Source organism: Penicillium paradoxum (genome assembly GCF_028828445.1).
Source record: "Penicillium paradoxum strain IBT 22861 chromosome Unknown utg000003l_segment0_segment0, whole genome shotgun sequence".
Lineage (NCBI taxonomy): Eukaryota > Fungi > Ascomycota > Eurotiomycetes > Eurotiales > Aspergillaceae > Penicillium > Penicillium paradoxum.
This window is the reverse complement of record NW_026643181.1, coordinates 3284962-3311031: the sequence shown is the minus strand read 5'-3', so window position 1 is coordinate 3311031 and position 26070 is coordinate 3284962. Positions and strand designations below refer to the sequence as shown.

The 26070-nt window shown below is 47.9% G+C and overlaps 13 protein-coding genes across 13 annotated transcripts; 8 read left to right on the top strand and 5 right to left on the bottom strand.

The window, feature by feature from the left end:
- Positions 1-87: 87 nt before the first annotated feature.
- N7457_003100 (aurora family serine/threonine-protein kinase) lies at positions 88-1334 on the bottom strand (the record flags this gene model as incomplete). Its single annotated transcript, XM_057174146.1, has 3 exons — positions 88-210; positions 265-1191; positions 1254-1334. 3 exons carry the CDS (start codon positions 1332-1334, stop codon positions 88-90), a joined length of 1131 nt encoding a protein of 376 aa, XP_057034297.1.
- Positions 1335-1816: 482 nt separating this feature from the next.
- Positions 1817-2715, top strand: N7457_003099 (TIP41 family protein; the record flags this gene model as incomplete). The annotated part of the gene is made up of 3 exons (XM_057174145.1): positions 1817-2104; positions 2154-2540; positions 2590-2715. The coding sequence occupies 3 exons, from the start codon at positions 1817-1819 to the stop codon at positions 2713-2715; spliced, it is 801 nt and encodes a 266-aa protein (XP_057034296.1).
- Positions 2716-4404: 1689 nt separating this feature from the next.
- On the top strand, positions 4405-5310 carry N7457_003098 (uncharacterized protein; the record flags this gene model as incomplete). Its single annotated transcript, XM_057174144.1, has 2 exons — positions 4405-4744; positions 4805-5310. The coding sequence occupies 2 exons, from the start codon at positions 4405-4407 to the stop codon at positions 5308-5310; spliced, it is 846 nt and encodes a 281-aa protein (XP_057034295.1).
- Positions 5311-5444: 134 nt separating this feature from the next.
- On the bottom strand, positions 5445-7680 carry N7457_003097 (bifunctional aminopeptidase/epoxide hydrolase; the record flags this gene model as incomplete). Its single annotated transcript, XM_057174143.1, has 7 exons — positions 5445-5568; positions 5617-6536; positions 6582-6701; positions 6751-6868; positions 6916-7114; positions 7136-7253; positions 7309-7680. 7 exons carry the CDS (start codon positions 7678-7680, stop codon positions 5445-5447), a joined length of 1971 nt encoding a protein of 656 aa, XP_057034294.1.
- A 429-nt stretch (positions 7681-8109) lies between these two features.
- On the top strand, positions 8110-10979 carry N7457_003096 (uncharacterized protein; the record flags this gene model as incomplete). Its single annotated transcript, XM_057174142.1, has 2 exons — positions 8110-10744; positions 10792-10979. 2 exons carry the CDS (start codon positions 8110-8112, stop codon positions 10977-10979), a joined length of 2823 nt encoding a protein of 940 aa, XP_057034293.1.
- An 86-nt stretch (positions 10980-11065) lies between these two features.
- On the bottom strand, positions 11066-12969 carry N7457_003095 (Zn(II)2Cys6 transcription factor; the record flags this gene model as incomplete). Its single annotated transcript, XM_057174141.1, has 2 exons — positions 11066-12778; positions 12844-12969. The coding sequence occupies 2 exons, from the start codon at positions 12967-12969 to the stop codon at positions 11066-11068; spliced, it is 1839 nt and encodes a 612-aa protein (XP_057034292.1).
- Positions 12970-13371: 402 nt separating this feature from the next.
- On the top strand, positions 13372-14571 carry N7457_003094 (uncharacterized protein; the record flags this gene model as incomplete). Its single annotated transcript, XM_057174140.1, has 1 exon — positions 13372-14571. One exon carries the CDS (start codon positions 13372-13374, stop codon positions 14569-14571), a length of 1200 nt encoding a protein of 399 aa, XP_057034291.1.
- A 140-nt stretch (positions 14572-14711) lies between these two features.
- Positions 14712-16228, top strand: N7457_003093 (aminopeptidase P family protein; the record flags this gene model as incomplete). The annotated part of the gene is made up of 3 exons (XM_057174139.1): positions 14712-14875; positions 14930-15962; positions 16028-16228. 3 exons carry the CDS (start codon positions 14712-14714, stop codon positions 16226-16228), a joined length of 1398 nt encoding a protein of 465 aa, XP_057034290.1.
- A 77-nt stretch (positions 16229-16305) lies between these two features.
- Positions 16306-17294, bottom strand: N7457_003092 (uncharacterized protein; the record flags this gene model as incomplete). Its single annotated transcript, XM_057174138.1, has 3 exons — positions 16306-16800; positions 16857-16992; positions 17068-17294. 3 exons carry the CDS (start codon positions 17292-17294, stop codon positions 16306-16308), a joined length of 858 nt encoding a protein of 285 aa, XP_057034289.1.
- A 446-nt stretch (positions 17295-17740) lies between these two features.
- On the top strand, positions 17741-18126 carry N7457_003091 (uncharacterized protein; the record flags this gene model as incomplete). The annotated part of the gene is made up of 2 exons (XM_057174137.1): positions 17741-17828; positions 17879-18126. 2 exons carry the CDS (start codon positions 17741-17743, stop codon positions 18124-18126), a joined length of 336 nt encoding a protein of 111 aa, XP_057034288.1.
- A 32-nt stretch (positions 18127-18158) lies between these two features.
- Positions 18159-18641, top strand: N7457_003090 (uncharacterized protein; the record flags this gene model as incomplete). Its single annotated transcript, XM_057174136.1, has 3 exons — positions 18159-18200; positions 18257-18380; positions 18439-18641. 3 exons carry the CDS (start codon positions 18159-18161, stop codon positions 18639-18641), a joined length of 369 nt encoding a protein of 122 aa, XP_057034287.1.
- A 147-nt stretch (positions 18642-18788) lies between these two features.
- sac6 (fimbrin) lies at positions 18789-20953 on the bottom strand (the record flags this gene model as incomplete). The annotated part of the gene is made up of 5 exons (XM_057174135.1): positions 18789-18820; positions 18877-19859; positions 19917-20608; positions 20661-20871; positions 20931-20953. 5 exons carry the CDS (start codon positions 20951-20953, stop codon positions 18789-18791), a joined length of 1941 nt encoding a protein of 646 aa, XP_057034286.1.
- Positions 20954-21935: 982 nt separating this feature from the next.
- Positions 21936-24632, top strand: N7457_003088 (DDHD family phospholipase; the record flags this gene model as incomplete). Its single annotated transcript, XM_057174134.1, has 2 exons — positions 21936-23365; positions 23459-24632. The coding sequence occupies 2 exons, from the start codon at positions 21936-21938 to the stop codon at positions 24630-24632; spliced, it is 2604 nt and encodes an 867-aa protein (XP_057034285.1).
- Positions 24633-26070: the final 1438 nt, after the last annotated feature.

Here is a 26070-nt window from a genome sequence, read left to right as displayed (position 1 = left end):
TAGACCCAACGCGCCTTGAAAATGCTAGAAGAACACATGGGAATAATACCCAAACCATCAAAGAAAATACAAGACTACCACGTATGTTCATGCTCTGGTATCCTTAGAAGAGCTCCGTTTCCGGTCATCTTTCACACAGTGCTTGACAATCCAAGGATGACGTTGAATCTCCTCGAGCGGAATTCGCTTTGCAGGGTCAAGAACAAGAAGCTAGTTGATGTGTAAGTCAGGCACAACAATATGAGAGGATCTTTTTAGATTTACCTTCTTGATAAGGTCCTTCGCCTCCGGGCTTACGAAGGAAGGAACAGACATATCTGCTCTAGAAATGCGCCGTTGGGTCATAACGGGGGTATCCTCAAATGGCGCCTCACCGACCAGGAACTCGTAGGTCAAGACACCCAAGCTCCACAGATCCACCTTCTCGCTATAATAGTTGTCCTGGGAGCCAGGCTTGAGCATCTCTGGGGGCAAGTAGTCGAGAGTTCCACACATGGTTTGGCGTCGGTTGTTGGGGGCGTGAACACTCCAGCCAAAATCGCTGATTTTGATCTCCCCATGAATACCAACGAGGATGTTCTCAGGCTTGATATCACGGTGCATGACGTGCTTTTTGTGCAGATATTTCAATGCTGCGGCCATTTGTGCGACATATTGTGCAGCCTTCCATTCCGGAAATCGATGCTCTTTGCGAAGATGCTTGTAAAGCTCACCACGGCCAGCAAACTCCAGGATCAAGAAGATCCTTTTGCTATCATGGAAGTGACCGTAGAGCCTCAGGACATTGGGGTGACGCAGGTTGCTTTGTATCTCTATCTCGCGCCTGACCTGCTTCTGGACACCTCCTTGTTGTAACTCGGACTTATGCAGCACCTTGAGCGCACAGACAAAGCCGGAGGAGCGCTCTTTGGCAAGGTAAACCCGTCCGAACTTACCCTTGCCTAGAGGCTTGCCGATTTCAAACATTCCTAGGTGCAGCTCTTTAGGGGTGGGCTGATCGCAGAGTGAAGATGTTGTGCGCTGATCGCCGTTTTCGTCGGTGCTTCGGGTCACCAATGCGCCATGGGATCCTCTACCTGGCGAGGCAGGAACGTTCATAGCATTTGCCTTGTTTTCATTGTTGTTTTGCAGAGCCAACTTCAATAATTGTGCCCGATTCGAATTACTATTCGACTGGGAGGAGATTGGGGCCTTGATTTAGATAAGCAATGTATTTCTCCAGGGCTCGGGGTTCACAGTATTCGAGCAAGTACCTTTTGCTTGTAGATTTGATTTCCATCTTTCTCGTCTTTCATGGACAGATGCTCGAAGCGAGCTTCCAGGGTCTTAGCCATAGTGGGTGGGATAAAACGCAATCAGAGGAGGTATAACGAGTGATTTGGTCCCTTTAATCCAGTGCAATCATGATATGCACAAGCTTGGTTGGTCAAGAAGACCAAGAGAGACAAACAGAAGGGTGTTTGGACAATTCAAGGCGTCACCCCAGCAACGTCTTGCTGATGTAATAAGTACACACCGCCCAGGCCCTTATCCGCTCTCAGATGTATGCCAAAGTAATAAGGAGCTGAGTACAGAGTACTCCGTACGAGATGATATATATTCAGGGATGGGAAAAAGAATCTCAAATCAAGATCGAGTGACATGAATTAGGAGAAGAGACCACTAACTATCGGCCTCCAGGTCTTCAGGGATTAGGTATTCTGCTGAACAATTTTATCGGACCGCCTCTTTCTCCGTTCGCGGGGTTATCGCCATCTCCAATCGCAACCATTGAGAGATCCAACTTTACATGAGCTGACTTGTCCTCGTTGCTGCCATGGCCACTACACTCTCAGAGGCAAAGCCTCGTTCAATTACCATCAATGGGTTCCGTATCTCGACACAAAAGCTGCCCATTCTTAAAGCCGACCCGATCGAGGAAATGACCCAGAAGCTCGGCATCGCACCCCCGGAGATGATTTTTGGTGATAATTACGTTGCGATCGAGCACGAAAAGGGTTGGGGCCTTGATTTTAATGCATTTGATGCCCTGGATTTGGTGGACAAGACAGGTCAATCAATGCTCCAGGTCGCGTACTCGAGAGAATGGCAAAAGAGCAGGCACGTTTTCTTTTCTTGCTTTGTACTGATTTCAACTAATGATATGCAGAGAGAAAACCCATGAAGGGATTAAAGAGGTAGTCAAGCCGTTCGACTGGTCATATAGCACCGATTATAAGGGGACCCTCCATCCTGATGCGCCATCGTTCGAACCCACGACGAAGCCCATTCCAATCGAATTATTGAAGCGCCCAGACCCTATCCTGTTTTTCGATGACGTTGTTCTTTATGAGGACGAACTTGCGGACAACGGAATTACAATGTTGTCTTGCAAGATTCGAGTCATGCCCGGGAGACTTCTTCTACTGACGAGATTTTTCATGAGGCTTGACCATGTTTTGATCCGAATCCGAGACACTCGAGTCTACGTTGACTTTGAAACCGGTGAAATCATTCGAGAATATCTCTCTAAAGAGTGTGAATATGAGAATGTTCGACAGGTACGTTCTCATTTGTGTGGAGATTTATATTCAATCTGACAATTACCAGATGCTAGCAGCAACCAGGGATGACATTCCGGCTTTCTTGAGAGATCCCAACCGACTGTCCGAGATTCTCCCAATTGTAGACAAGCGTTGTGAGCGAGTGGTGGTAGAGGGTTCCAAACCCCTCTAGAAGCTACTTGTCAAAAATAAATCAATTTGTGATGCACATTTCGAGAATACAGTCTTTTGCACGTATCTATTTGGTTTCCCAAACTGGGCCAACCATTTTTCTCCCCTTAAATGGATATAAGGTACTTGGTTTTATCACTCCAGGTGTTCTATGCCCTGGGTCATTCGTTTTGATACAATCTTTTCAGAGCTGCATGACTGATTAGGGTAGTTAAGGGGTTTAGAGATCTAATTTATATTTAATGAGATACGTTTAGGACTCCGCTCAGCATTCACCTTGACATTTTCTTGCCCCTTATGACGGGCTTTAGGTCTAATGAGTCACCTGCTCGATCTATTGATACCCTAGGCAGCTGGTGGCTTTAGTGGAGGCAACAGCACCGATAGCCCAATACCAATACCCACAAAGGTATATACACCAAATTGAATAATATACTCCGATTCCGTATTGTACGAAACATCATGGTCAAAAGCCAGAGGTAACACTGCGAGAGACAGAGCTATAATTCAAGGTAGAGCGTAGCAGGGAACCCGGAAGACCTGCAATCGGAGCGTGAGCTTTGATACTGTCTGATCGTTTCGCAGAAGACTTGGGTTAGTGAAATCCATCTGTTATTCTGTCACATTGTGTGATTTCAGCCATGTTTCCTTATTAAATCGATTCTCAAGATCCTCTATAATCTTCTATCTTCTAATGTTGAAAGGATGTTCAAGCAATACTGCGGTGGTGTCGTCAAGGAATATACGTAAATGTATACATAGATGACATATAATGCACTGATAGTGTACCTAGTTTTACATCCTTGTATGTAAAGGCTCTGTGGATTATATATACAGTTCTATCGGATGATATTACCGTTCTCCTATCGGCCCTTGATGTATTTCGGTGTTATAGATACCTAGGTATCGATCAGCACCAGGGACCACTGGATCATATTACAGGACAGATGACCTCTATAGCGAATGAAATCTTCGGCAATATCACGAAGTAGTGTTCGAGCAACAACCCTGGAAGTATTCATCATGAGCGTATGACAGGACTTATATTTGTTAAGGATTGATTCACAATAATTGCAAACCCGCTTCGCAGTTATCAAGTGTTCGATTACAGAAAAACAGAGGAGCCAGGTAAAAAAGCATGGAGGACGGAAAAACAACCGGCTTATGACCTTCAATGTATGGAATTTTGAGACTACAAGAATCTCGAGATCTAATTCCCAGGGTGGGAATCAGCTTATGTATACCATCATCTTGTCGGTTAGCTCTCTAGAACGCTATCTCTGTAGAACAGCATATATCTAAAGCGAGACTGATTGAATCGGATCATCAGTACCAGAGAGCAAGATAAAATAACAGCAGAACAATTGTTTACAGATGAAAAAGACGACCTTCAAACGTGAAAGCCAACCTTAGAAACCTTACTGTATCAACAAACCAAATGCCTATCCATGTACCTACCTAGATATAACCCTAAAACTTTCAAGCACGAGCAAGATGACGAGAATTATTGAATGAAAATATCCAGACTTAACTGGTTACCTGGTTAATCGGTTCTATTCGTATCTACATACAAAAGGTAGATTGTAGAAGGTGCATTGCCGGATGTACATCGCAAACAGTGCAAACACAGGAAAAGATACAGATCCCCAATCATGGGAGACCAATTCACACAAATCCTACACCCTCTACAATGTCATCCAGGCGACTATCCATATGGGTGCGTGACATTCGCGTGTCTCCGCTATGCCTTTCCAGATATGCTAGCTCAATAACCACCTGTGCCTCTACGAAACCATCCCTCCTCCGATCATACTCGCAAGGCAAGGTCTCCGACTTGGCCAAGAACTTTTCCCGGAGACCTGGAAATGCTGCTGAGACTTATATTGCATATGGCATGACACAGAAGCTGTTTGAGGCCTGTTCCAGCCAAGCGGACTACAAGATCCCCCAAGCGTTGCAAAAGGGAGTCGAGGTCCCAAAAACTGAAGCTGGGGAAGATCTCGGCGTAGGAGAGGGTTGGTGGTATAAAGGTGAGGCACATCCGCATTTGGCATTTGGCCTTTGGCCTTTGACTTGAGCTAACCTGTTAGAACTCGGTCTCTTGCCAACATTTTCTACATGGTCCCAGGTGACTCTCCTCCACATGTACCTCTTGACAGTCCGCCTTCGTGCTCTTCCCTATCGCGACAGCGTTACCACCTACTCTCGCCACCTGATCGATCACTTTTCGCATGAAGCTGAACACCGCATGGATGTGTATCATGATTTAGGTAGTCGCACTATTCGCAACAAATACTTGAAGGATTTGTTCATTCAATGGCGTGGAATCATTGCTGCGTATGATGAGGGATTAGCCAAAGGTGACGCGGTGCTGGGCGCTGCTATCTGGAGAAACCTTTGGAAAGGGAGTCATACCGGACCAGACAACCAAGAAATTGACTGGGCCAAGGTTGCTCAGGTGGTAGCCTACATGCGCCGGGTCTTGTCGGAATTAGCCAAGAAGGACGAGGTCGATCTTGTTTTTGATATACATGGCCAGAACAACGGTATCTTCAATTATTCTGAGATGGACAAGAATCTTGTTGCAGCCAAATGAGCAAGCGATGACCATGTGGTTATATCATTTACATGTACAATACTACTCTTAATAATAAAAAAAAAATTGTTCATCTTTCAACCCTATCTTGGCTCAAAGAGCACCTTTTCCATGCCTTGATAGAAAATCCCACCCTAGTGTTTCTTGCTAAAGAGATCCTTTTCCACCATGCCTCGGCAGATGGGGTGGTAAAAGTCCTTGTACTTCTCGAATGTTGCGAGTGCAACAGGGCGATTAATCTTCTGGAGATTGCGGTACCTAAAACAATCAGAATCAAAAATAGCCTCCGCGATTTGGGGCACTTACAAAGGTCGCACAAACTTCATCCGTCCAATGCGGCCTAGCAGCTCGGTCGTGGGCTCAATGACACTTTCATCTTCTGCTTTCATGCCAACCTGCAAGTAAAGGTTCGAAACCTCGATGTTCTCACTCTTAGTCAAACCGTAGACTTCACCCATGAGCTTTGAGATTTCCGGGCTTAGAGGTTTTTCCAAGAGCATTTGTTCCAGGAAAACAACCAACTGGTTTGCCGTCAAGCCCTGAATGTCGCTGATTTGAGGTTTGAAGGAAGAGTCTGGAAGCGACTTCCATTTCTTGCAAAGATCATACACAACGTCCACCATTGATGTGTCGAAGCTCGGCTTAGGAGGCAGACCCGGCGCATAGAACCACTTATCCCAATCCAATTGCTCCAGAAGCCGGGAAGCCTCAGCATCTGACTGGAAGAACTCCAGAATTAGAGCTTTGAACTCATAGGAGTCGAGTGATTTGCACTTGAAGGTTGTGAAGTACTGTAGGTGTAAATATGTCAATATCCCGCTTGGCTCTTGAGAGGAGAGGGGGAAGGGATCCCATACGTGAGGAATGAACTTATCAAACTTTGCCTTTCCAACAAGATTCTCAAGGTAGAACAAGAAGTTGAAGCCCTTCTCATAAGGAACACTCGAGAACGCATCGTCGGGGTCCTTGCCCTTCAGATCAACAATAAGTTTAGTGAACTCGTGTTGGTCTCCAAAATGGTCGACAGCGTCAGTTAGAGACTTCCAACCAATAATGGCAGAAAAGTGACGATAGGCTTCGCCATGAATGGCAGCCAAAATCCTTCTCTCGAGGTAGACAGTCCAGCCTTCATTCAACCAGAAATGCTCCCACGAGGCATTCGTAACCAGATTACCACTCCAGCTGTGGGCCAACTCGTGTGCAATCACATCGATGTTCTCGCGGTCCTAGACAAAATTAGCCATGATCGAAAATTACACGAGGAAAAATACCTTGGAGATGATGCTTGGGGTTGCAAAAGTAAAAATCGGGTTCTCCATGCCGCCATACGGGAAACTCGGCGGCAAAATCAAAACATTGTACTCACCCCAAGCATAAGGATAAACAATTTTCTGCGAGGTCAGTTTGGATAGTCATAAGAACTAGAATATAGGCTTTTACCTCGATGGTGGTGATGAAGTTTTCGGTATCTCCCTCGAGTTCCCACTTGCATTCTTCCAGCTTGTCGGGGCTGGTTGCAACAACACTACGGGGACCGATCGGAGCCTCTGCAACGTCACTGCGTTTATGAGCACAGTCCTAAAAGAGGAGGGAAGATTTTCTTACCCGCTAGCAATGGCAAAGAGGTAGCTGGGGATTGGAACCGACTGGTGGAATCGATACAATCCTGACTCCTTGCTAACCGACAAACCGCTGGTCATGACAGGGAGCGGGGAGGTGATGTTAAAGTCAAATGTACTTTTAACATCTGGAGTATCCTGGCAAGGGAAGATAGATCGGGCATGAATTGCCTGACATTGCGAGACTAGGAAATGTCAGCTAATACAGTGGAAACCTTCACATGGAAGGAGGCTCTCACACATGTATGGATGTTTCTTGTTTGAGGTTTGCGCAGGCGTCAGCCATTGCAATGCGGTGCATTTTTCGGTGGTTTTCACCGCGATCTACATTGTTAGAAGAGATGGGGAGAAAGAGAAGGGGGGAAAGTCAATGGCGTACATCAACCTCGACGGTGCCATTCAGCTCGACGGCCTTATCAAGGCTGATCTTCAATGGCACACCAAAGGGCTCCAGAGGTGGAAGAAGCTCCCACTTGGTTGGCTGGCCATTCACCTTTACCGTGCCAATGTCAAGGTGGCTGGTATCTAGGATGATCTCTTGGGATTCGCCATCGGTGATAGACTTGAATCGATGAATGACATTGCCCACCAGCTTCTTCTGGTCAAACAAAATATCGAAATTGGCGGTGATATGGGTGGACCGCCAATTGTTATAATTACTCAAAGTATTCGGGTCTCGAGGATTGATCGTAGTCATGGTGCGAACTGAAGTGCGTAAAAAACTGACGTGGGCAAAGAAACGCCGATACATGTTGTGAGGGGGAAAAGGTGTCTCCGTCTGTAAGCGTCAACATGACTCAGGCCTCTACAATTCTCCAGTGGGACTCTTGACTGATACATGTTTTGAACAGCTTTCTGTATCCTCCCCCTTTCTTCAAATTCTCTTATATCCAATATCTTGGAAGTTTCTACTTTCCCCACGTCTGTCCTGTTTCCCCCCTCCACCGCCCGGCCCCTGAAGTGTAGACCCCCTGACGGACCTCCCTTTTGGCCCGCGCTTCCATTTCTTGCGATGTGAGAAGAGTGAGTCTTGCCTCATCCCGCATTGCGCATGGTTCCTGATCGGTTCTAGGGAATATGTCTTGGTTCGACTCTTAAGTCTACGATGTATTGAGATAGGGATACCCCTCACAAACCAAGCCGATACCCGTTTCTCTAGCAAACTCGATATACTAGAAAAATGATTCACACAATGGACGACGATTCCTATCTCCGACATCCCTCCTTTGCGGAACAAACCCAACCTTCTTCCCGCTCATCACAGCCCAGTTCTCGGACTCGAGTTTTACCAAACGCGGTCATGCCCACTGGCCTCGAGGTACTTACAGAGAATGTGGCCAATTTGTCTCCGGATCGCCTCGGGCCCACCAGCCCAATTCAGGAAGGGCTAGGCAGCTTGAATCGCTGGTCCCAGTCTACGGCATCGAGCAAGAGTCCCTCGGAGTACACGGGGCATCATCGTCGAGGAAGCTCGAAAATGTCCGTCTCGGGGTACAACCGTGGACCCGCCCCAGGTCTGCCATTCGATCTCCCGGGGAAGAGTTCTTCATTCTCAAGTCAGCACTTCCACCCAACCGAGCCCAGAACGGATATCGCCCATACCAGTTCCATTCCGAACGACGAAGATCCGGCGACCATACAACATGGCCTCACCCAAAAGGCCATGCTATCAAAGGCACTTCAAAAAGCCAATACGGCAGTCCTGCTTGACAATGCTGCCAATTTCGAGGGTGCTATGGAAGCCTACACTGACGCCTGCAATTTGTTGCAGCTTGTCATGCTTCGCAGCAACGGAGGAGATGAAGAGAAATTCAAACTCCAAGAAATTCGGGACACCTATATGCTTCGGGTCACAGAACTTCACCGTATGGACTTTCCTCTCGCACAGGACGACGGCAAGGCTCTTCCGGATCGTCCTCTCAGCCAAGAGTCATACGGAGAATTGCTCCATTCTGATGGGCAGAACTCGCCCATTCCACAAGAGTTTGAAGCAGCCCATCGCCACTCCTTGAAGCCATCCCCTTTAGAAGATCAACCCTCTATGACGGAAGAGAACGAGTCTACTTCATGGTTGGACACGATTGACGAATCTGGTTCATCGCCATCGTCAGCGAACTCTAAAGCGTCATCGGTGTACCTTCGTCGCCGAACAAGTCGTCGACTCAGCGATACTGAGGCTGAATTTGATGCGGCCCTTGATGCAGCCGTTGAAGCCGCATATGACGAAGGTCTGGAGCCAGTGCTTGAGTATGAAGAAAATGATGATATTGTTTCAAATGCTCGCAGGAATATTCAACTAGCAAAACAAAGAGTGCGCGAGGCAGAACAAGAGGCAGAGGCGATGAACATGCATCATAAATTACAAGACGCCAGCATGTATTCGGACGATGAAGAGGAAGAGCGCTTGCTAGAAGAGATGACCAAAGGATACGTGATGGACGACTTTGAATTTGGCATTCAGTCCAAGTCGGCACTTCCTCGAGAATCGGATTCTAGTAACATGTCTGCAAGGACATGGGAAAGCTCCACATCTAATGCTGCTGGGTTGTCTCCACTTGCAGAAGATGATGTTGTAGACCCAAGGCATACCACGCCCTCTTCCCCTCCATCCTCGGGTTTGCCACCCCTACCGGCGTCATCCGACTTCCCTATCATCCACGCGAAAGGCACTCCCGCTAGCTCTATCAGATCACTCGCGTCTTCCACGGGTCCAGGGGTGCGGGCCCGCAGACTATCCAGTCAAACCCAGCTCAAAATCGAGATCAATCGCTCTGCATCGGTAGAAAACTTGACACTGGCCAACCGTCCACCACCGTTGCCGAAAGACGAACTTGGAGCTCGTTTGTACCCACGCAACCCATCAATACACTCTTTCACCGACATCTCCAAAACACGTACTCATGAAGATGAAACCGACTTACCCCCCTTACCACCGTCAGCGCGACCCATGGGCAAAGTACCTTCCGCTCCAGATGGATTGAATAAGCATACCAAACCATTTCGAGCCCGGAACGCCTCTGTTCCGATTCAAATCCCCGATAGGTGTCCAGAATCCCCAAGCACTCCGTGGAGCGGTGCATTCCCTGACACTAGGGGGGTCACGGTTTCACCTATTCCTGAATTAAGTGGAAATATGTTTAGTAACAACATCCACTCACCAACAGAACTTGGTCGTCCAAATTCGTTAGTAGCCAATGGACCTGCTCCTTTAGAACCTTGTCCGGAGTCTTTTCTGCTCCGCCCATTTTGGCTCATGAGATGTCTTTACCAGACACTCGCGCACCCTCACGGGGGTTATTTGTCACAGAAACTCTTTATTCCTCGGGATGTCTGGCGTGTAAAAAATGTCAAACTGAAGGCTCTCGAAGACAAAGTCTCCAACTGTGATCTTCTGACTGCCGCACTGCTAAAATTGGCTCAAGTTGATACATATGATGCAGATGCCGTCCTAGAGGAGATGCAGTCATTTGAATCTGTCCTCGATCAAGTTCAAGGTCTTCTGTCCAAAAAGCTTGGCAGTGATGTTGGTGTCCAAGCTTCCATGCCATTGTTCAAGCCAGCTTCAATGCCAGATGAATCTGCTCCACCTGAAAATAAATACTTGACTTGGAAAAGATTACGCGCCAAAACTTCCGGACTTGCGGCCAATCCTGCCCGAGAAAGTCACAAAGACAACCTTAACCTCAACTCTGTTCCGATGACTTCCTTGCATGGAACGCCTGCGAAGCGAAATGTTACCCAGCTTGAGTTCTCTGGGCCCAACGCAAATTATATGGGGGCATTGGCGCGACTGTTCGATGCTGCACAGGTGCTAGGTGTGTTCTTCTCTATCTATATTTTACCGCCCTTCTAACCCATGTAGAACAAATTGCGCAGCAGGTTGAGGATCCCGGACTCAAACATTCGTCTAAAACACATGTCGGTCTGGAACTCAGCACGCGGCATGCTGCTGAGTTCTTTGGCTTCTATATTTGCCGGTTCGCACTGGCTGATGTGGGATTAATGCTCGACAAGTTTATCAAGCGAGGTAGCGAGTGGGTGTTGGTCTAGACAGTATATAATCGTTGTTGTTTTTTTTATTATTCTACGAGAGATACCATGATATTTGATGATTTTATGAGTTGCATTTACTTCATTCACATCTGTGCTGATAAAAAGATCTGCCGTCGTCTTTCTGCGTCTCGGATAATCTCAGCTGACAATTTTAGACTGGGTGCTAGATGTGCATACCTCTCTACCTCGTTCACCACTCCCGCAATGATCGCATCCACCCGTTCCACAGATGGAAGCAAAATAGAGAGAGTAGGAGACATGGTGGCACCCATGATCAACAATGTCTGTGATACCATTGACAAGGCACCTTGCCATAGGTATGGAAGATGGCCCTCGCGGTGACTAGTGATATGCTCCAGCTGACGGATTGTAGCATCCAGACATCGCCGGCAACATTCTTTCACCCCTTGATCTGCTCCAGCCTGTTCGTTCTCGAAGACTGCCAAAATATATGGGCGATAGATGATAGTACGGCATGCATTGTAGCGAAGCCTCAGTACTGTTTGGGCTGGATTGGAAAGAGGGGCCTGCGTCAAAGGGAACTGAACGGGCCGGGGAAGACTGTCGTACCACTGCGACAGCTGAAAGTCAAGCTCAGAGACAATCGGACCCAACGATGCGAGGGTGTGGGTGGTATCTTTCTGGTAAATGATATGGCTCACGCGGTTGAGGAGTCTTCGCAACGCAATCTCTGCCAGGAAATACCAGATTTGACATTGGGGCAAAGACATAGGCGCTCGACGTTCTTCGTCCCCCGCCTCCTCATCCTCTTCTTCCTCAAATCCCCCCGGTAGGTCCACTAGCTCCTCAAAGTTGACAATGCCAGAATGGGGAAGATCTAATTCCGCGAGAAGATCACTTTCAAACAGCAAGGCGTTCCAGTATACCCTCACACTTAGTTCTCTCCATTGGCTAGGGATTCGATTTGGACTGCCGAACAACAACTGCAATTTCATACTCACGTTGGATAGTAACGTCCACGCTTCCAAGGGCCGCACCAGATAGAATAAGTAAGCAGAGGCCATGACCATGCACTGCGTCGCAATGACAGTGTTTCGCATCATTACCGATGGTAAGAAGCTCCATGCAGCGGCAAAGTAAGGAAGGCCTGGCGGCTCTCGATCTGGTGGTACAAGGGAGATGCTGCCACTGTGGCTGGCGCTTCCTAATGCCAAAACCAGAAGTACAAGACAGCTCATGGGCCCTTCCTGAAACCCCTGTGCCAGAGCGGATTGATAGTATCGATTCCAGGTGTAAGGATTCACGCAGGCATACCAGACATTTCCATAATTGAAAAATGCCTGGGCATAGGTGGATGCATTTGTCAAGTCAAATCCTGAATTTGGAGTCAGCCGTAATGGCTCACGGGCCATTTCTAACTGAAGAAGTTGCTGTGGGTCATATCCCCCGGAAACCAGGTCACGAATCAGAGGCCATTGAAGAAGATGCAAAGCCGGCGTAGTATGCATCTTGGGCATTGTAGAAATGCTGATACTAATAGGTGGGTTGACCCAGGACCCAAGTCCGACAGCAGACAATCTTCCATGGGCCGGTAGTCCAGTATCAGACTCCGCTCTGTTTGTATCATTGCTGGTGGCCGGGGAGGTAGCAGAAAGACATAGCTTTGAATGCAACAAACTCTCAATTCTGGCCAAATGGTCGAGAATGAGCTTGTCCCCGGCGTCAAGTTTAATGCCCGGCTCTCGATAGACGCACTCCGCGTTCAAATCTGAGCATAGTTGACACTTGGGACGAGCCCCATTGCATCGGGTCTTGCGTAGCCGGCATATCTGACACTGCCAAAAAGAAAAGAAGGTTAAAACCCATACCTTTCATCAGCATATGATAAGAGGCCGCTTACAGCTATTGTTGCCCGTCTTCTGGGATATTCAGCAGATTCGGTGTTCGAGCGCTTTTTCTTGGGTGTGTCGCTGGTTAAATGGTCCCCCGCGGGGTCTAACGTCTCTTTCTCCGGAGGCAGGGCCATGCTCAGATCATAGGGTTTGTATCTAATGCAGTCCACTCCAACGAGGGGGTGATCATGATGGGCAGATCATTGAGTAGACAGAAGAAATAAGGCTAATATCTCTGTCGAGTCTTTCATGTGTAGCATCGCTCAACTCGGTACGGGGAGGCCTCCGTGACAGGTTGGGTATATAACATAAAAAAAGACGGTGTCATTAGATTGCACACTATACAAAGAACCCTTGTCCTTTATATAGTCGATCACACCCGTACATATGGACACACGGTACATGATGTATGTTACTCCGTACATGTCGATGAAATGGAGTCGATGACGGATGTCACATGCCACGTGCACGCGTCCCAAACAAACGCGTCGATCTTGGATCTAAATCTTGAACTTCTTCAAAAAACCAATTAAACCATGCCTCGTCCTGCTCCAAAACGAAGTCGCACAGCGGGGAAGAGTCAGAAAAAGAGTGCAACAGACGAAACGACCCAACAAAGTGACACTGCCGTATCGCCTGTACAAGATCCGAGACATACTCTACGCAATCAGACGCCGTTGACCAAGAGTCATGAACAGGCAATCGAGTCTTCACCCCTGGGTGACCGGCCAGGCAGTCGGCCTGGAACTGGAAGTCGTCCCCCTACAAGATCACGCGGTTATTCCTCTACGTTATCGTTTGCTGGACGCAAAGGCGATGCGAGTTCGCGGATTCCTGGAACGCCTGGATTTGATAACTCGGTTCTGAGCAATTTTAGACGGCGACCCCGACAACAAAGCATCCTGCAGATGATGCAGGCCGACGAAGATGGCTCATCTGAACTTGATGATGATGACTTCCTGGGAGGACTCAGCCCAAACGATGAATCGACGCCGCTCAATCGTTCCCGATCACTACATATCAAATCCTCGTCACCGCTCTCGGCCGGGTCGAAGCGCAAGCGCATGACCCAAGAGATCCAGGTACCCCAGTCGTCGCCCGTGGATGTAGAAGATACTCCAATTGCGGCACCGCGGGAAGAAGATGACAACGAAGATGACAACGAAGATGACAACGAAGATGAGGTTGAAAGAATCGAAGCTACGCAACAGTTCGAACTATTAAGCCAGACTATGTTACCACCGGCCAGCAGTCCTGCTGGCTCTACGGCTGACTCTACACGGCCTGTTCAGAAGAAAAAGTCCACTCATCTATCGACAGCAAGCTTACAAAACAAGCTTCTGCCGCGCCGGCGGCGCAGACTCCATAATGATTCCGACGAAAGCGATGACCAACATGATGCTGCATTTGGCGATGAGGATGAATTGAACTATCCATCCCGAAGGCCCCTCGCAAGGAACAACAAGCCCAAGCCATTAGTCACCGCGCAGAATCCGCAGCTGAAGGTCCAACAGCAGGAACCCGTGTATCCACGTTCTCAAGGCGTGGACAAGGAAAATGAAATGCTGTCATCACCGTCTTCTTCCCCATTGTCCTCGCCACCGGAGTCCGATGTGTCTGATTCCGAATCTAAGGCTCGTTGCGTGAGCGATGAGTTGCGCGCGGCAGTCAAGAAGTTTGCCGAAGTGGATCAATGGGAAATGGAGTTTGAGGATGTCTCTTCGGAGAACGAATAAATATTTGTCACGTTTGAATCTTACGATGTACCACATGTACCACCTGCACCGGCAGTAGCCGCAAATTTTCCGAACCCCGCACTTTAACCCCTGGTACACTTCTTTTCTTTTCTTTCCTTTCTCTCATTACCCCCCCCAAAATGACTTCTGTAGATGCCATCCTCGCCGGCAAGTATCCGGCCAAAGCTCACGCTCGTCGTGTAGCCGAGTCTCTCAAGGCCCGACATGGTGGGGCTGGAGCTATCTACCTGGAGGCCCAAAAAACTCGGTTGATTGAGGATAGCGATGAGGATTTGCCATTTAGGTACGTCCGCCTGTTCTTTATCTGATCTACATTAACAACTGACACCCAATCAAGACAGCGTCGTCCTTTCTTCTATCTCACTGGCTGTCTTTTGCCCAATGCCGCAGTGGTATACGATGCAATTGCAGATCAATTAACCCTGTTCATTCCACCGATCGACCCAGAATCTGTAATTTGGTCCGGTCTTCCTCTTTCTCCCGAAGAGGCTTCAAAGCTCTACGATGTGGACCGCGTTCTATTCACAACCGATGTCAACTCGACTTTGGCATCGATCGCCTCAGCCCATAATGGACAAACTGCCGCTTTTGCAATCGCTGAGCAGGTGTCGGAGGATACGAGCTTCGAAGGGTTCTCTGAAACAAACACTGCCAGTCTGAAAACTGCCATTGAGGATACCCGTGTTGTCAAGGATGCCTACGAGGTTGCACTTCTGCGCAAAGCAAATGAAATCTCGACCAAAGCCCACATCGCGGCTATCCATGCCTCCAAGACCGCGACCAACGAGCGGCAGATTGAGGCCGCCATTATCGGCACCTGTATTGCTAATGGATGCCGCGAGCAATCCTATCACCCCATTGTTGCTGGCGGTGAAGGCGGCGCTACACTTCACTATGTCAGAAACGATGTTGACCTGGTCGATCCAATCACTCAAAAGCGGAAGAATAACGTTCTCATCGATGCTGGCGGTGAATACCAAACTTACTGTGCTGATATCACGCGTGTCATTCCTCTGAATGGACGATTTGCGCCTGAGACCCGCCAGATCTACGAGATTGTCCTCCAGATGCAGACCGAATGTATTGCCATGTTGAAGGAAGGCGTGAGCTGGGATGATGTGCACGCGCTGGCACATCGTATTGCCATCCGCGGTCTGTTGAAGCTAGGTATCCTGCGCGGATCCGAAGACGAGTTGTTCGAGAAACGCGTCAGCGTAGCCTTCTTCCCGCATGGCCTTGGGCACTACCTTGGAATGGATACCCATGACACCGGTGGCAACCCCAATTATGAGGACAGTGATTCCATGTTCCGTTATCTGCGTATTCGCGCTAACCTGCCGGCTGGCTCTGTGGTCACGGTCGAACCTGGTGTAAGTCATCCAATATCCCTTCAACTAACCGACCGCTTATTTTTTTGATTTTCTTTTTGTTGCAGATCTATTTCTGTCGCTTTATCATCGATCCTATCTTGAAGGCCCCCGAGACCGGTAAGTATATCGATACCGAGGTCCTAGAGCGGTACTGGAGCGTGGGTGGAGTGCGTATCGAAGACAACATCCACATCACCAAAGATGGCTCTGAGAATTTGACGACCGCTCCGAAAGCCATTGAGGAGGTGGAGAGCCTGGCCTCGTAAATTTTCACTACCATTATTTGATTCTCTTCCGTAACAAGAATACATTGTTGATTTTCGGGATGGAATTGTACAATTGGCTAGATATCTCTTCTGCGCTTACGCGCACTTCCCCTGATATCATCGGTCAAGCCATTCTTTTCCTTGCGGTCCAGGATGATAGTCAAAACATCAAAAGAAAACTCAGGCACTTCGAGGCAAAGTTTCTTGAAATCATCTCCAACCTCATGGCGCAGCAGGTGACTTTGGTTTGCCCAATAATTTGCCACGGGCTTCCGGATGGTTCTGTCCGTTGCTGGAGTATGGGTATAGACATATCGTGCATATGAAAGCTCTGCTTGAGGCGAGCTCTTAACTTTATGGATTTTGCCATGTGCAAGGCTCTTGAGCACGGGCATCCCCAGCTTCTCTGCCAGAGTATAGATGCGGGCATGGCTCAGCAATTGGTCACCACTCTGGTCCGCAGTGGTCCGTCCGGGGGTTTCTGATGGTGTCACAGTGTAATCTCGGGTATACTGGAACTGGAGGAAGCAACCAAAGGCATCGACATTCTCCTCCTGTAGCTTGATGCGTCGCTATTGAGAGTTGGTCAGTATACCCCCAACAAAAGCATTTGTCGATCTAAGCTCACCGGGCCGGACACCTCGAATTTGGCCACCAACTCTGCGAGGAATGGTGACTCTACCAAAAGAGTTTGGTGGGCTGTTAGTACGGTCTCCTCGCCACCTTGTCCAATCACAATCTCAACGATAGGCGATGTCAAAAAACTAGGAAGGCATGTGAGCTGGTGAATAGTGGAAGGCAGAGCCATTGCGAGATAGCAATTGGGGAGAAATGCTCACTCGAGGAAGTTGAAGCCCGCGTTCTTCTTTGCAGGAACGGGGGACTCTAGCTCTGTTTGCGTGTCTGGAAGAGTCGCATCTTGGACGGGTTCCTGGCCCGTTGTTAGGTCTGTCCCTCCCATCTCCACTTCAGTAGAGTTGGGATTTAAGATGGCAGTCACATTGGCTTCCTGGGTTGATTCTGTTTCGCCAGGGACGTGAACCTGAGGGGGTTGTGGGGCCTCCATGATCAAATCAATCGCAGGGAGATCAAAGTGACTGAAATGTTAACCCAAAACACGAAGGCGGAGAAGCGGCAACTTCAGGGGCTTCGAAAGAGTACATCTATACAACCATGCAAACAGGTACGATGTACGATGTACATTGTGATTCCTTTTTTGATTCTCTCTTTTGATTCTCTCTTTTCTTTTGGTCTTATACTTCCAAATAGATGATATTTCCATCGATATGCTAACCTGGTGCTTAGAGACGAACTCCACAGAATGTGTGTCTATTCAACATCCATGGTACAGACCACGGGAGTACCTATGTTGTACATATCCATAATGACATGTATACATAGTTACGTGTAGTTACTAGTAGAGTGAACACATACATGTATATTCGATTCCTCCCCCTCTTTCCCACAACTCGCCTTTCGCCATCCAGCTTGTATCTCTCACATACATCAATAATGGCATCTAATCCACCAGCTGCTTGTTGCACCGTTAGCATTCAGCATGAAGGCGAAGCCAAAGGCAAGCTCCAACACATTGGCGATGGTATAGACATCTGTACTTTGACATGTTTGGATGAACGCTGACGGTCTTAGTTGAGGTCTATATTTCGACTCCCGAGCGTGCCACCAAACGTGCCATTTTACTACTCACAGATGTTATCGGTCATCGCTTTATTAACGCACAGCTCATTGCGGACCAGCTCGCGGCAAATGGCTACCTGGTCGTCATGCCAGACCTGTTCCACGGCGACCCCGTGCTGCTGAACCGCCCTGCCGACTTTGACTTGATGGCTTGGCTGAAAGGCCCCCGGGCCATCTGCCCAACCGCGTGGAACCAGTAGTTCAGGCCGTACTGAAGGAAATGAAGTCCACCATGGGTTGTGAGCGTGTCGGTGCAATCGGATATTGCTTTGGGGTATGTAAAATGTCCCTACGAGTGCCCCATTCTATTATCGAACCTAACCCATATAGGCAAAATATGCCATCCGACTGCTCCAGCCGGGTCTCTGCGATGCGGCCTACGTCGCACACCCCAGTTTTGTAGACGCGGAGGAATTGGGAGCAATCCGAGGCCCGCTGACCATTGCCGCGGCTGGTATGTTTGTTCTATACATGTAGTTGGCTGAAGTTTATTTGACTCAAACCCTTGGTAGAAACCGATTCAATCTTCCCAACTTCAAAGCGCCATGAATCTGAGGATATTCTTGTCAAAAATGGACAGCCGTACCAGATCAATTTGTTCGGTGGCGTCGAGCACGGCTTTGCTGTGCGCGCAGACATCACTAAGCCGACAATTCGCTTTGCCAAAGAAGCGGCGTTTCTGCAGGCAACCGCATGGTTTGGACAATACCTCTAAGACAAGCCGGATGTGCAGATTTATATGAATATAGAAACTCTGATTGATTCGCCCGGGCAAGTGCCAGGTTTACATGTAATGGGTAAACAGTAGAGAAAAAGAGAGAGAAAGATACCTATGCAATGCCATGATGAGCTGTTGTGTTCATCACATCTTCTCATGCGTAGCCATAAGGGAACCTGTTAAACAGTTAGAAGGGGGGAAATTCAGCTCAAAGGAAGGTATTTAGACTTACCAATGAATGTAGTGACCAAACGAGATCGAACTTGACAGATGTCTTCGGGGACCAACCAAATGGTCGCGCCCATCTTTCTGGCGATACTGATAGAAAGTTTGGCGTTTGCATATGCCTCTTCGTCGGACCGGCCGGGTGTGACCAAATCATAATCCACGTAGCTACTCTTCATGCCATTGAGCACATCAAGAAGGAAAATTCCAGATCCGATAGACTTGTCTTTAAAGCTGCGTATCGTAGAAGACCTGCCGCCACTGCTAGACATGTCATTGGCCCAGCGAATCATTTCAGTATCAGTAATTTCTCGTTTGCCCAGACGTTGGGCCAATGCAGAGAGGGTGTTAGTGATATCACGACGCATCAGCTGCCATACCAATCCAAGAGTGAGGGTTCGCTGGCCATCAGTGATATCAGCACCTTGAACACCGACAAGAGAAAATCCGTTGTGTTTCCCAAGCTCAATCGAATAGTTGGTGTTTTCCACTGCCTTGAACCGCATCAATTCACCACCAGATGTCGGGGGCTTGTTGACATGTCTCCAATTGACGCTTTGGGGAATAACCTTGTCGTATGCCTGCAACAAAACCGTACCATCACGTAGGTCATCGAAGAGTGAGTTGACTGCGGGCTGCACATCCAACGAATTTAACCACAGAGTGAAAACCCTAGCCTCTCGTTCACCTTCAGCGTCAAAGTCTTCAACTTCGAGCTTCTCCTCCTCGGTGATAGGGTCCAATCCTGGATGGGTGTTGAACAGATTGGCGACAAAGGCAAGATTCAACTTGGGGTTTCCGGCGACCAAGGATGACGGGGTCAAGAACTTGCGACAATCAAGCGAATCGGCGTTCTGCAAAACCTGTTCAGCCCGCTCAAGCAGGTCACGAGTCTGAAGAGGGCCACGCGAGCAAATATCCGGCGCCAATTGGTTGAGCAAAACGGTATAGTTCTCACCATCTTTGACATCGGTAGAAAAGTTCGTCACTCTAACATCAAATTAGCCCACTTTCATCCGTCTCTCCCCTCTCTCTTCTCTGACATACCGTCTGTCCCATTTGGCATTCTTAAGGTGGTAGTTGAACCAACGGAGGAGAATCTGCTCTGGAGGCAAGCGCAAGAACTGCTCCAGGGTTTCATCCTCATCCAAAAGCCTATAAAGCTCAGGATGAAGTTTGATATCGATCTTTCCAAGCAGACCACGGCGGATAATTTGCCAGATGAGACCCAGGATGAGATGCTCGCGCACCTCAATGATATCCCCGCTTCCAATGTTGACAACTGAGCATCCGATGCCCTTGGCAGAATTAATAACAATGTTATTGTTTTCGGTCATGTGGAAAGCATTCAGTAGTTTGATCTTCTTCCCGGCTTTGTTCAGAACACGCTCGTCAATGGTATCCGGTACGCTGTCGTTGATCAGTTTTGCTAAAACTAGGCCATCCTTGCACTTGTCAAACATCTCGAACGTATCAGTGGGAAACGGCAGCAGGTTTCCAACGTCTGCGTCGCCCGCCAGAACAGCATTGATGTGTCGCGTGAACTCGGTTCGTTCGTCTTCGTTGATTGTATGTGTGACATTGGAAGATGATCCCTGAACATGGATCCGCCCACCGACGCTGCCCTTGGAGACATGTCGAGACGCCCCAGTGCCAGCGCCGGCCCCTTGAATCACAGCAGCGGGAGTGGAAGGTGCACGGATGCCTTCAGCCGGTGCCGTTCGAAGTTTTGAAACTAGCTGCCATGGCGTTAATATCCGAGAAAAGGGGAGCGCGGGGAGGAAGTATTACATCAACATAATCTTCGAGTTCCACCCGTCGTGAACTATCGAGTTCCACGTCCTTCAAAGCCGCACGCACTACGTCATACGGCTGGCGTTCTGATAGTTGAGCAGCTTTGATCGCAGTAGATTCGTCGATGTAGCCTCGATCTTCCACGTCTAGTCTGTTGAAGGCATCCTGGAGGGAGAAGATCGCGCCTTGTTCAAGCTGTGGAAACCGCCTATGGTAAAAACCAACTGTCAGAATCGAGTCGCATTGGATTATTATGAAAGTATGTACTTTTGAAGCTTGAGGACATTCATCTTGTCAGGAAGATTCGACCCAGGTAAAGATACCTAGGTAGGAGGGATTGTCAACCCGAAAGTCCGGGTATCAACAAAAGAAGAGGGAACAATGATGCCGCCCAGAACAGCGCAATTGTCAGAATGGAAACAAAAACAAATTAGGAGAAGAAAAGTGCGATCCGTGCCAAACTGCAAAAGGGTGGGCAGTGCAGAAAGACATAAACCGAGGAGGGGGTGGGGTGAGATGAGCCACAACGTACTATGTAATCGAAGTACATAATCCGTACGCAAGATGGGATGATCGTTACCATCTGGAAGGCGCCAGGTAATGGTACATACCTGGGTACCTACCTGGGCGCCTAGGGAGGTAATGTAAATTACGCGAGTGTTACATGTAGTCTCTCGGTACGACATACTCCCGTCCTTGGGTACATGTAGCCATGTATCGTAATTAACACCCATCCACGTATTTGAGGGTTTCTTTGGATGACGTCGACTTTGCCCAATTATGTATTCTTTACTGGAATTTCAAGTTACCAGCAACATCATAGATGTACATATATAGGTATCTTACGTATGGCTGATTAGCTTCGATACAGCCTCATGTGTCTACCTAAATGTACTGCCTCTCCAGGGCTATACATAGTAGTTACGTACCCCTCGGAGAATTATCTACTCCCTTAGAGGGGCTATTAAAAGGGGGTCCCCTTTAGCCAACTGGACAACTACCCCGTATCGCCGGACCACTTTCCAATCCATGGACTGCCGGATTACATCATTACTGCTGATGCCCGGGCCGCAACCTTAGAAAACAAACGTTCCAGATCGGAAACATTTTGATAGCTTCGAAGGTCTCATTTCTCTATACGTACATTGGTCTTACTTCATTGGTCTTACTTCATGTCATTTTATTTCACTCTTCATTCTCCAATCTTTCTACTTTACCCGCCGGTTGTTCACATTGATTCGTTTCCCCTTGCGACGGGCTCGGCCGATCCCCATGGCGGTTGCAGAGCCAAAATCGTTCCTGGGGACGCTCACTCCATGGACTACACCAAGGAGTTCAACGCCGCAGTCTGACGATCCCAAAAAACCAGATATCCTGCAACGATCGCGGGGGGAGGACCATACAGTGCACAGGCATCGATTAAGCGCGCGACGCTATCCTCCAGATTGTCCGCCATTGAAAGTGAGATGGTTCTACGCAGTGGACTCCCCTAAGCGGAAACCATCCCTCCTAGAACAGAAGAAGACAGATCAAAAACCCTTGCCATTGCCGAAGAAATTTGTACCATTCCCAGGGAAAGATTCTCAGTCCATCGAAACAACATTCCAGAAGCTTTCAGACATCGAAGATGCCCGGCAGCAAAACCAACCATCCGACAGCGAAGCAGTCTTGACTGAGGTGCCCGTGAACGAAGATTTTCTCTTCAATGTCAATGTGGAACAACGGGAGCTGAGTCCTACCTATTGGATTGGTCCTGTATATGAAGTCCGTCGTGGAACGTGGTTCATTCAGGATGGGTCTAGTTTAAAACCATGTGAAGAAAATCTGGCTACTCAGCTTGAAGAAGGCTATATAAAATTATGTCCATGGAGATCCCAGCCATCAGAACATGATACATCAACAAAAGAACAAGAATCCGACCAAACAAAAAATGTGCCAAACAAAACCCATGAGCCAGATCCAAAAACTCCTCCTCGCGGCACATGGAATGATGCCAACGGTCTTGCAATGGAGCCTCAGCAGTATCGTCTATTTGGGGCTTACATGAATAGGATCGTTGGCTATCAAGATTCCACGACGGCCTGGCTGATGAATGATGATTTCATGTCCCGCTTCAGCACTTCGGTGTATCAAAAGTTGGGGGGTGTTCCTGGAACAAAGTTGGTTCGCGGATTTGAGCCCAGGAAACCAAAAGAGACACCTGATGCAAAGGGTTCCAAACAAAAACCATTGAGCGATTCATCGCCTGCTACGTCTTTGAATGATACACCGAACAACACTTTGAAAGAGAAGCCAAAAACACCCACAACTGATATCCCCAAACCAGCCTCAGCCGATCCATTTGAAGATTTTGAAAATAGACCAAAGTCAACATTAGAACGCCAAATGTCTTCCCTTGCGGGGGAGCCGCAGAATCCAGTGGATCTCGAAGAACAGGCTCGTAGACAAGAAGAACAGGAAATGGAAGAGTCGAGAGAAGTTGACACCGAGGACAGAGAGCGGGAAGTTGATCACCTAGTTCTTGTCACCCATGGGATTGGCCAGCGGCTTGGTTTGCGACTGGAAAGCATCAACTTTATACATGATGTAAACGTGCTTCGCAAGACGCTGAAAACTGTCTACAAGGCCTCGCCTGATCTTCAAACGCTGAACTCTGCATTCTCAGATAGTGATAAGAATTGCCGAGTTCAGGTGCTTCCTGTGTAAGACCTGGATGATGTCCTTTTTTTCTTTTTCCTTTCTTTTCCTTTTTCTTTTGTTTTGTGATATTTCTACCGATTTGCTAATTCTATCAGGTGCTGGCGCCATCTTCTTGATTTCCCTTATCGGGGAGTTCGACAGAATAGAAAGGAACTGGATCTCACTGATTCAGACATCCTCGAGGATGACGCTTACCCTAGCCTGGCGGATATAACACTGGAAAGTGTACCTGCTGTCCGAAACCTCATTTCAGATTTAGCCATGGATGTTCTTCTGTACCAGAGCGGGTATTGCGAACACATCTCCAATATTGTCATCCAAGAATGCAATCGAATAATTCGGCTCTACCGGAAACAGAACCCTTCTTTTAAGGGGTCAATCAGTCTCTGTGGCCATTCGCTTGGAAGTGCAATTTTATTTGACATCCTATGTCATCAACCGGGAACCCACAAAAATGGAAATGTGATGAGCAGCAGGGCCCACGATACCGACGAGCCAACTCTCAAGGGCTCTGGCACGTTCGAATTTGACTGCGAAGAGTTTTTCTGCTTGGGATCCCCCATTGCACTTTTTCAAATGCTCAAGGGTAAGACCATTGGTGGATACTCTGCGCTGGAATCACGAAATCGCACAAATTCCCTGGATGTGGAGATTGGGTTAGACTCGCACGGTCCTGGACATGGGCTGCGCGAAAACCCCAGTATTATCTCAACACCAAAGTGTCGGGATTTCTATAATATCTTCCATCCCTCCGATCCAGTGAGCTACCGGGTCGAGCCTCTTGTCTCTTTGGCGATGGGCTCTCTGAAACCACAACCTCTACCCTCGGTGAAGAAAAGCCTCTGGACGACCTCTGGTCAGAGTCTATCTATTCTTGGCAGCCGCATGGGCCAAAGTGTGGGATCTCTGTGGACAAATTTCACATCGGGTGTTGCAAGTAGTCTGTTAAATCGCAGCTTGGGGCTGAATGGTGATGACGCCTCATCCGTTGCTCGTGATTCTGGTAAACACAGGGATCAATCAACCCACAGACGGACACAGTCGGGCTGTGTTCATCATGAATCGGAATCCAATGACCATCATCAGACTTTGATCGAGTCCGATTTAGAGACTCTTTATGACGGGTTTCAAAAAAGCAGAAGTGCCGACCATGACGAGAGTCTAGGTCCCAACGCCGATATTGACCAAGATCGGAAGTTGAAATTTGAGGACGCTAAAGTGCGTTCGCTGAATGCCAATGGTCGTGTAGACTACAGCATCCAAGAGTAAGATAGTTATCTGCTGCTCTCGTGGGTTTTACTAACCGGGAATACAGAGGAGCATTTGATATCTCACTAATAGCTAGCATTGCCAGTCATCTCACCTATTGGGGGGATGAGGATGTCAATCACTTTATGCTTTCTCAGATGCTTTCCAGGAGACTCCGGCATAAGAAGACTCATAGAGGATAATTCAGTTGCCAATATGTTAAACTTGGAAAATGGCTTGCACGTTCTACATATGTATGATACTTTGGTACGGATATATGCACATACATACAGTGGATCCGTCTTCGAGCCAAACCCGGTCTGTCACCCTCAACAGCAATTAATCATCCACACAAGATTCCGGAAATCGGTACTTTTTATAGGGCGGTGCCATATAAAAGATACCTTACACGAGATAACTTCCATTTGAGATTTCTCGGCTCTCGAACTGCATGTAGCTAGAGGGGAAATAAAAACATGAATATAAACTACAAGTGGTCTTTAGCTAATGTATCGGTTTATTTTTATGAGAATAAAAGGGTTGCTCTTAAACAATATCTCCATCCATAAAATATATGCAGAAATTCCAAATGTCAAATTTCTGTTTACTAACCCAAGATATTATACCCGGGTTGATCGGAGATCCAAATACAATAAACTCATACTTAACCAAGCAATGTGAAATTAAAATCTCCTAAGCTATCATAGGGAATCAGAGAATCGCAGAGACACGATATCCAATACCTCGGCGCCTTTTTAAATAGCACTACCATGTAAGAAATACCTGATTTCCGGGATCTTGTGTTGGTGAATTGTTGAGCGTGGAAGACCGGATATACAACATAGACCCAGGTTAGGTATGTACATAGATGTGGGTGTCTAGACCTAACTAGGACTAGCGTGGTCGGTTGTGGATTATGTAATGGGAGTGACGAGGTGAACAAAATCCTTCCAAATTCCCATTCCTTTCCTCCCTCCTTTCCCAGTCGATTCCCACCATGAGTACTGGATCTCAGCAGAGTCGAAAAGTCTAGGGCTTCCATTCCAACATGCCCACGTCATGAATTTCTTCTTAATGAGGTTGAATTTCATGATGCTGAAGTGTGATTCGAATCTGGCATGCTGGGTCGCTATCCAACCCGTTAGGATGTTCGCACCTTTTGTAGAATTATTTGCCTCCATTTTCCTTCCCACCGCAATCTCTTTACATCTGGCATGAAGCGCATGCTCTTTGAATGCCCAGATTCACTCGGATAGCGGAGATCAACTCCTTACTGTTTGCTTTAGATTCCTTGCTATACAGCTCAAGCTTGCAAGGAAATGATGAAAGGATACATATCTAGATATTGGCAATTAGGACTATGGTCACAATAAAATAGAACCCTACTCTATATTCGAAGTGAATCAACTGCATACATCGTGGGATACCCCGACCGAGGTACGCACTGGCCAACAATCAG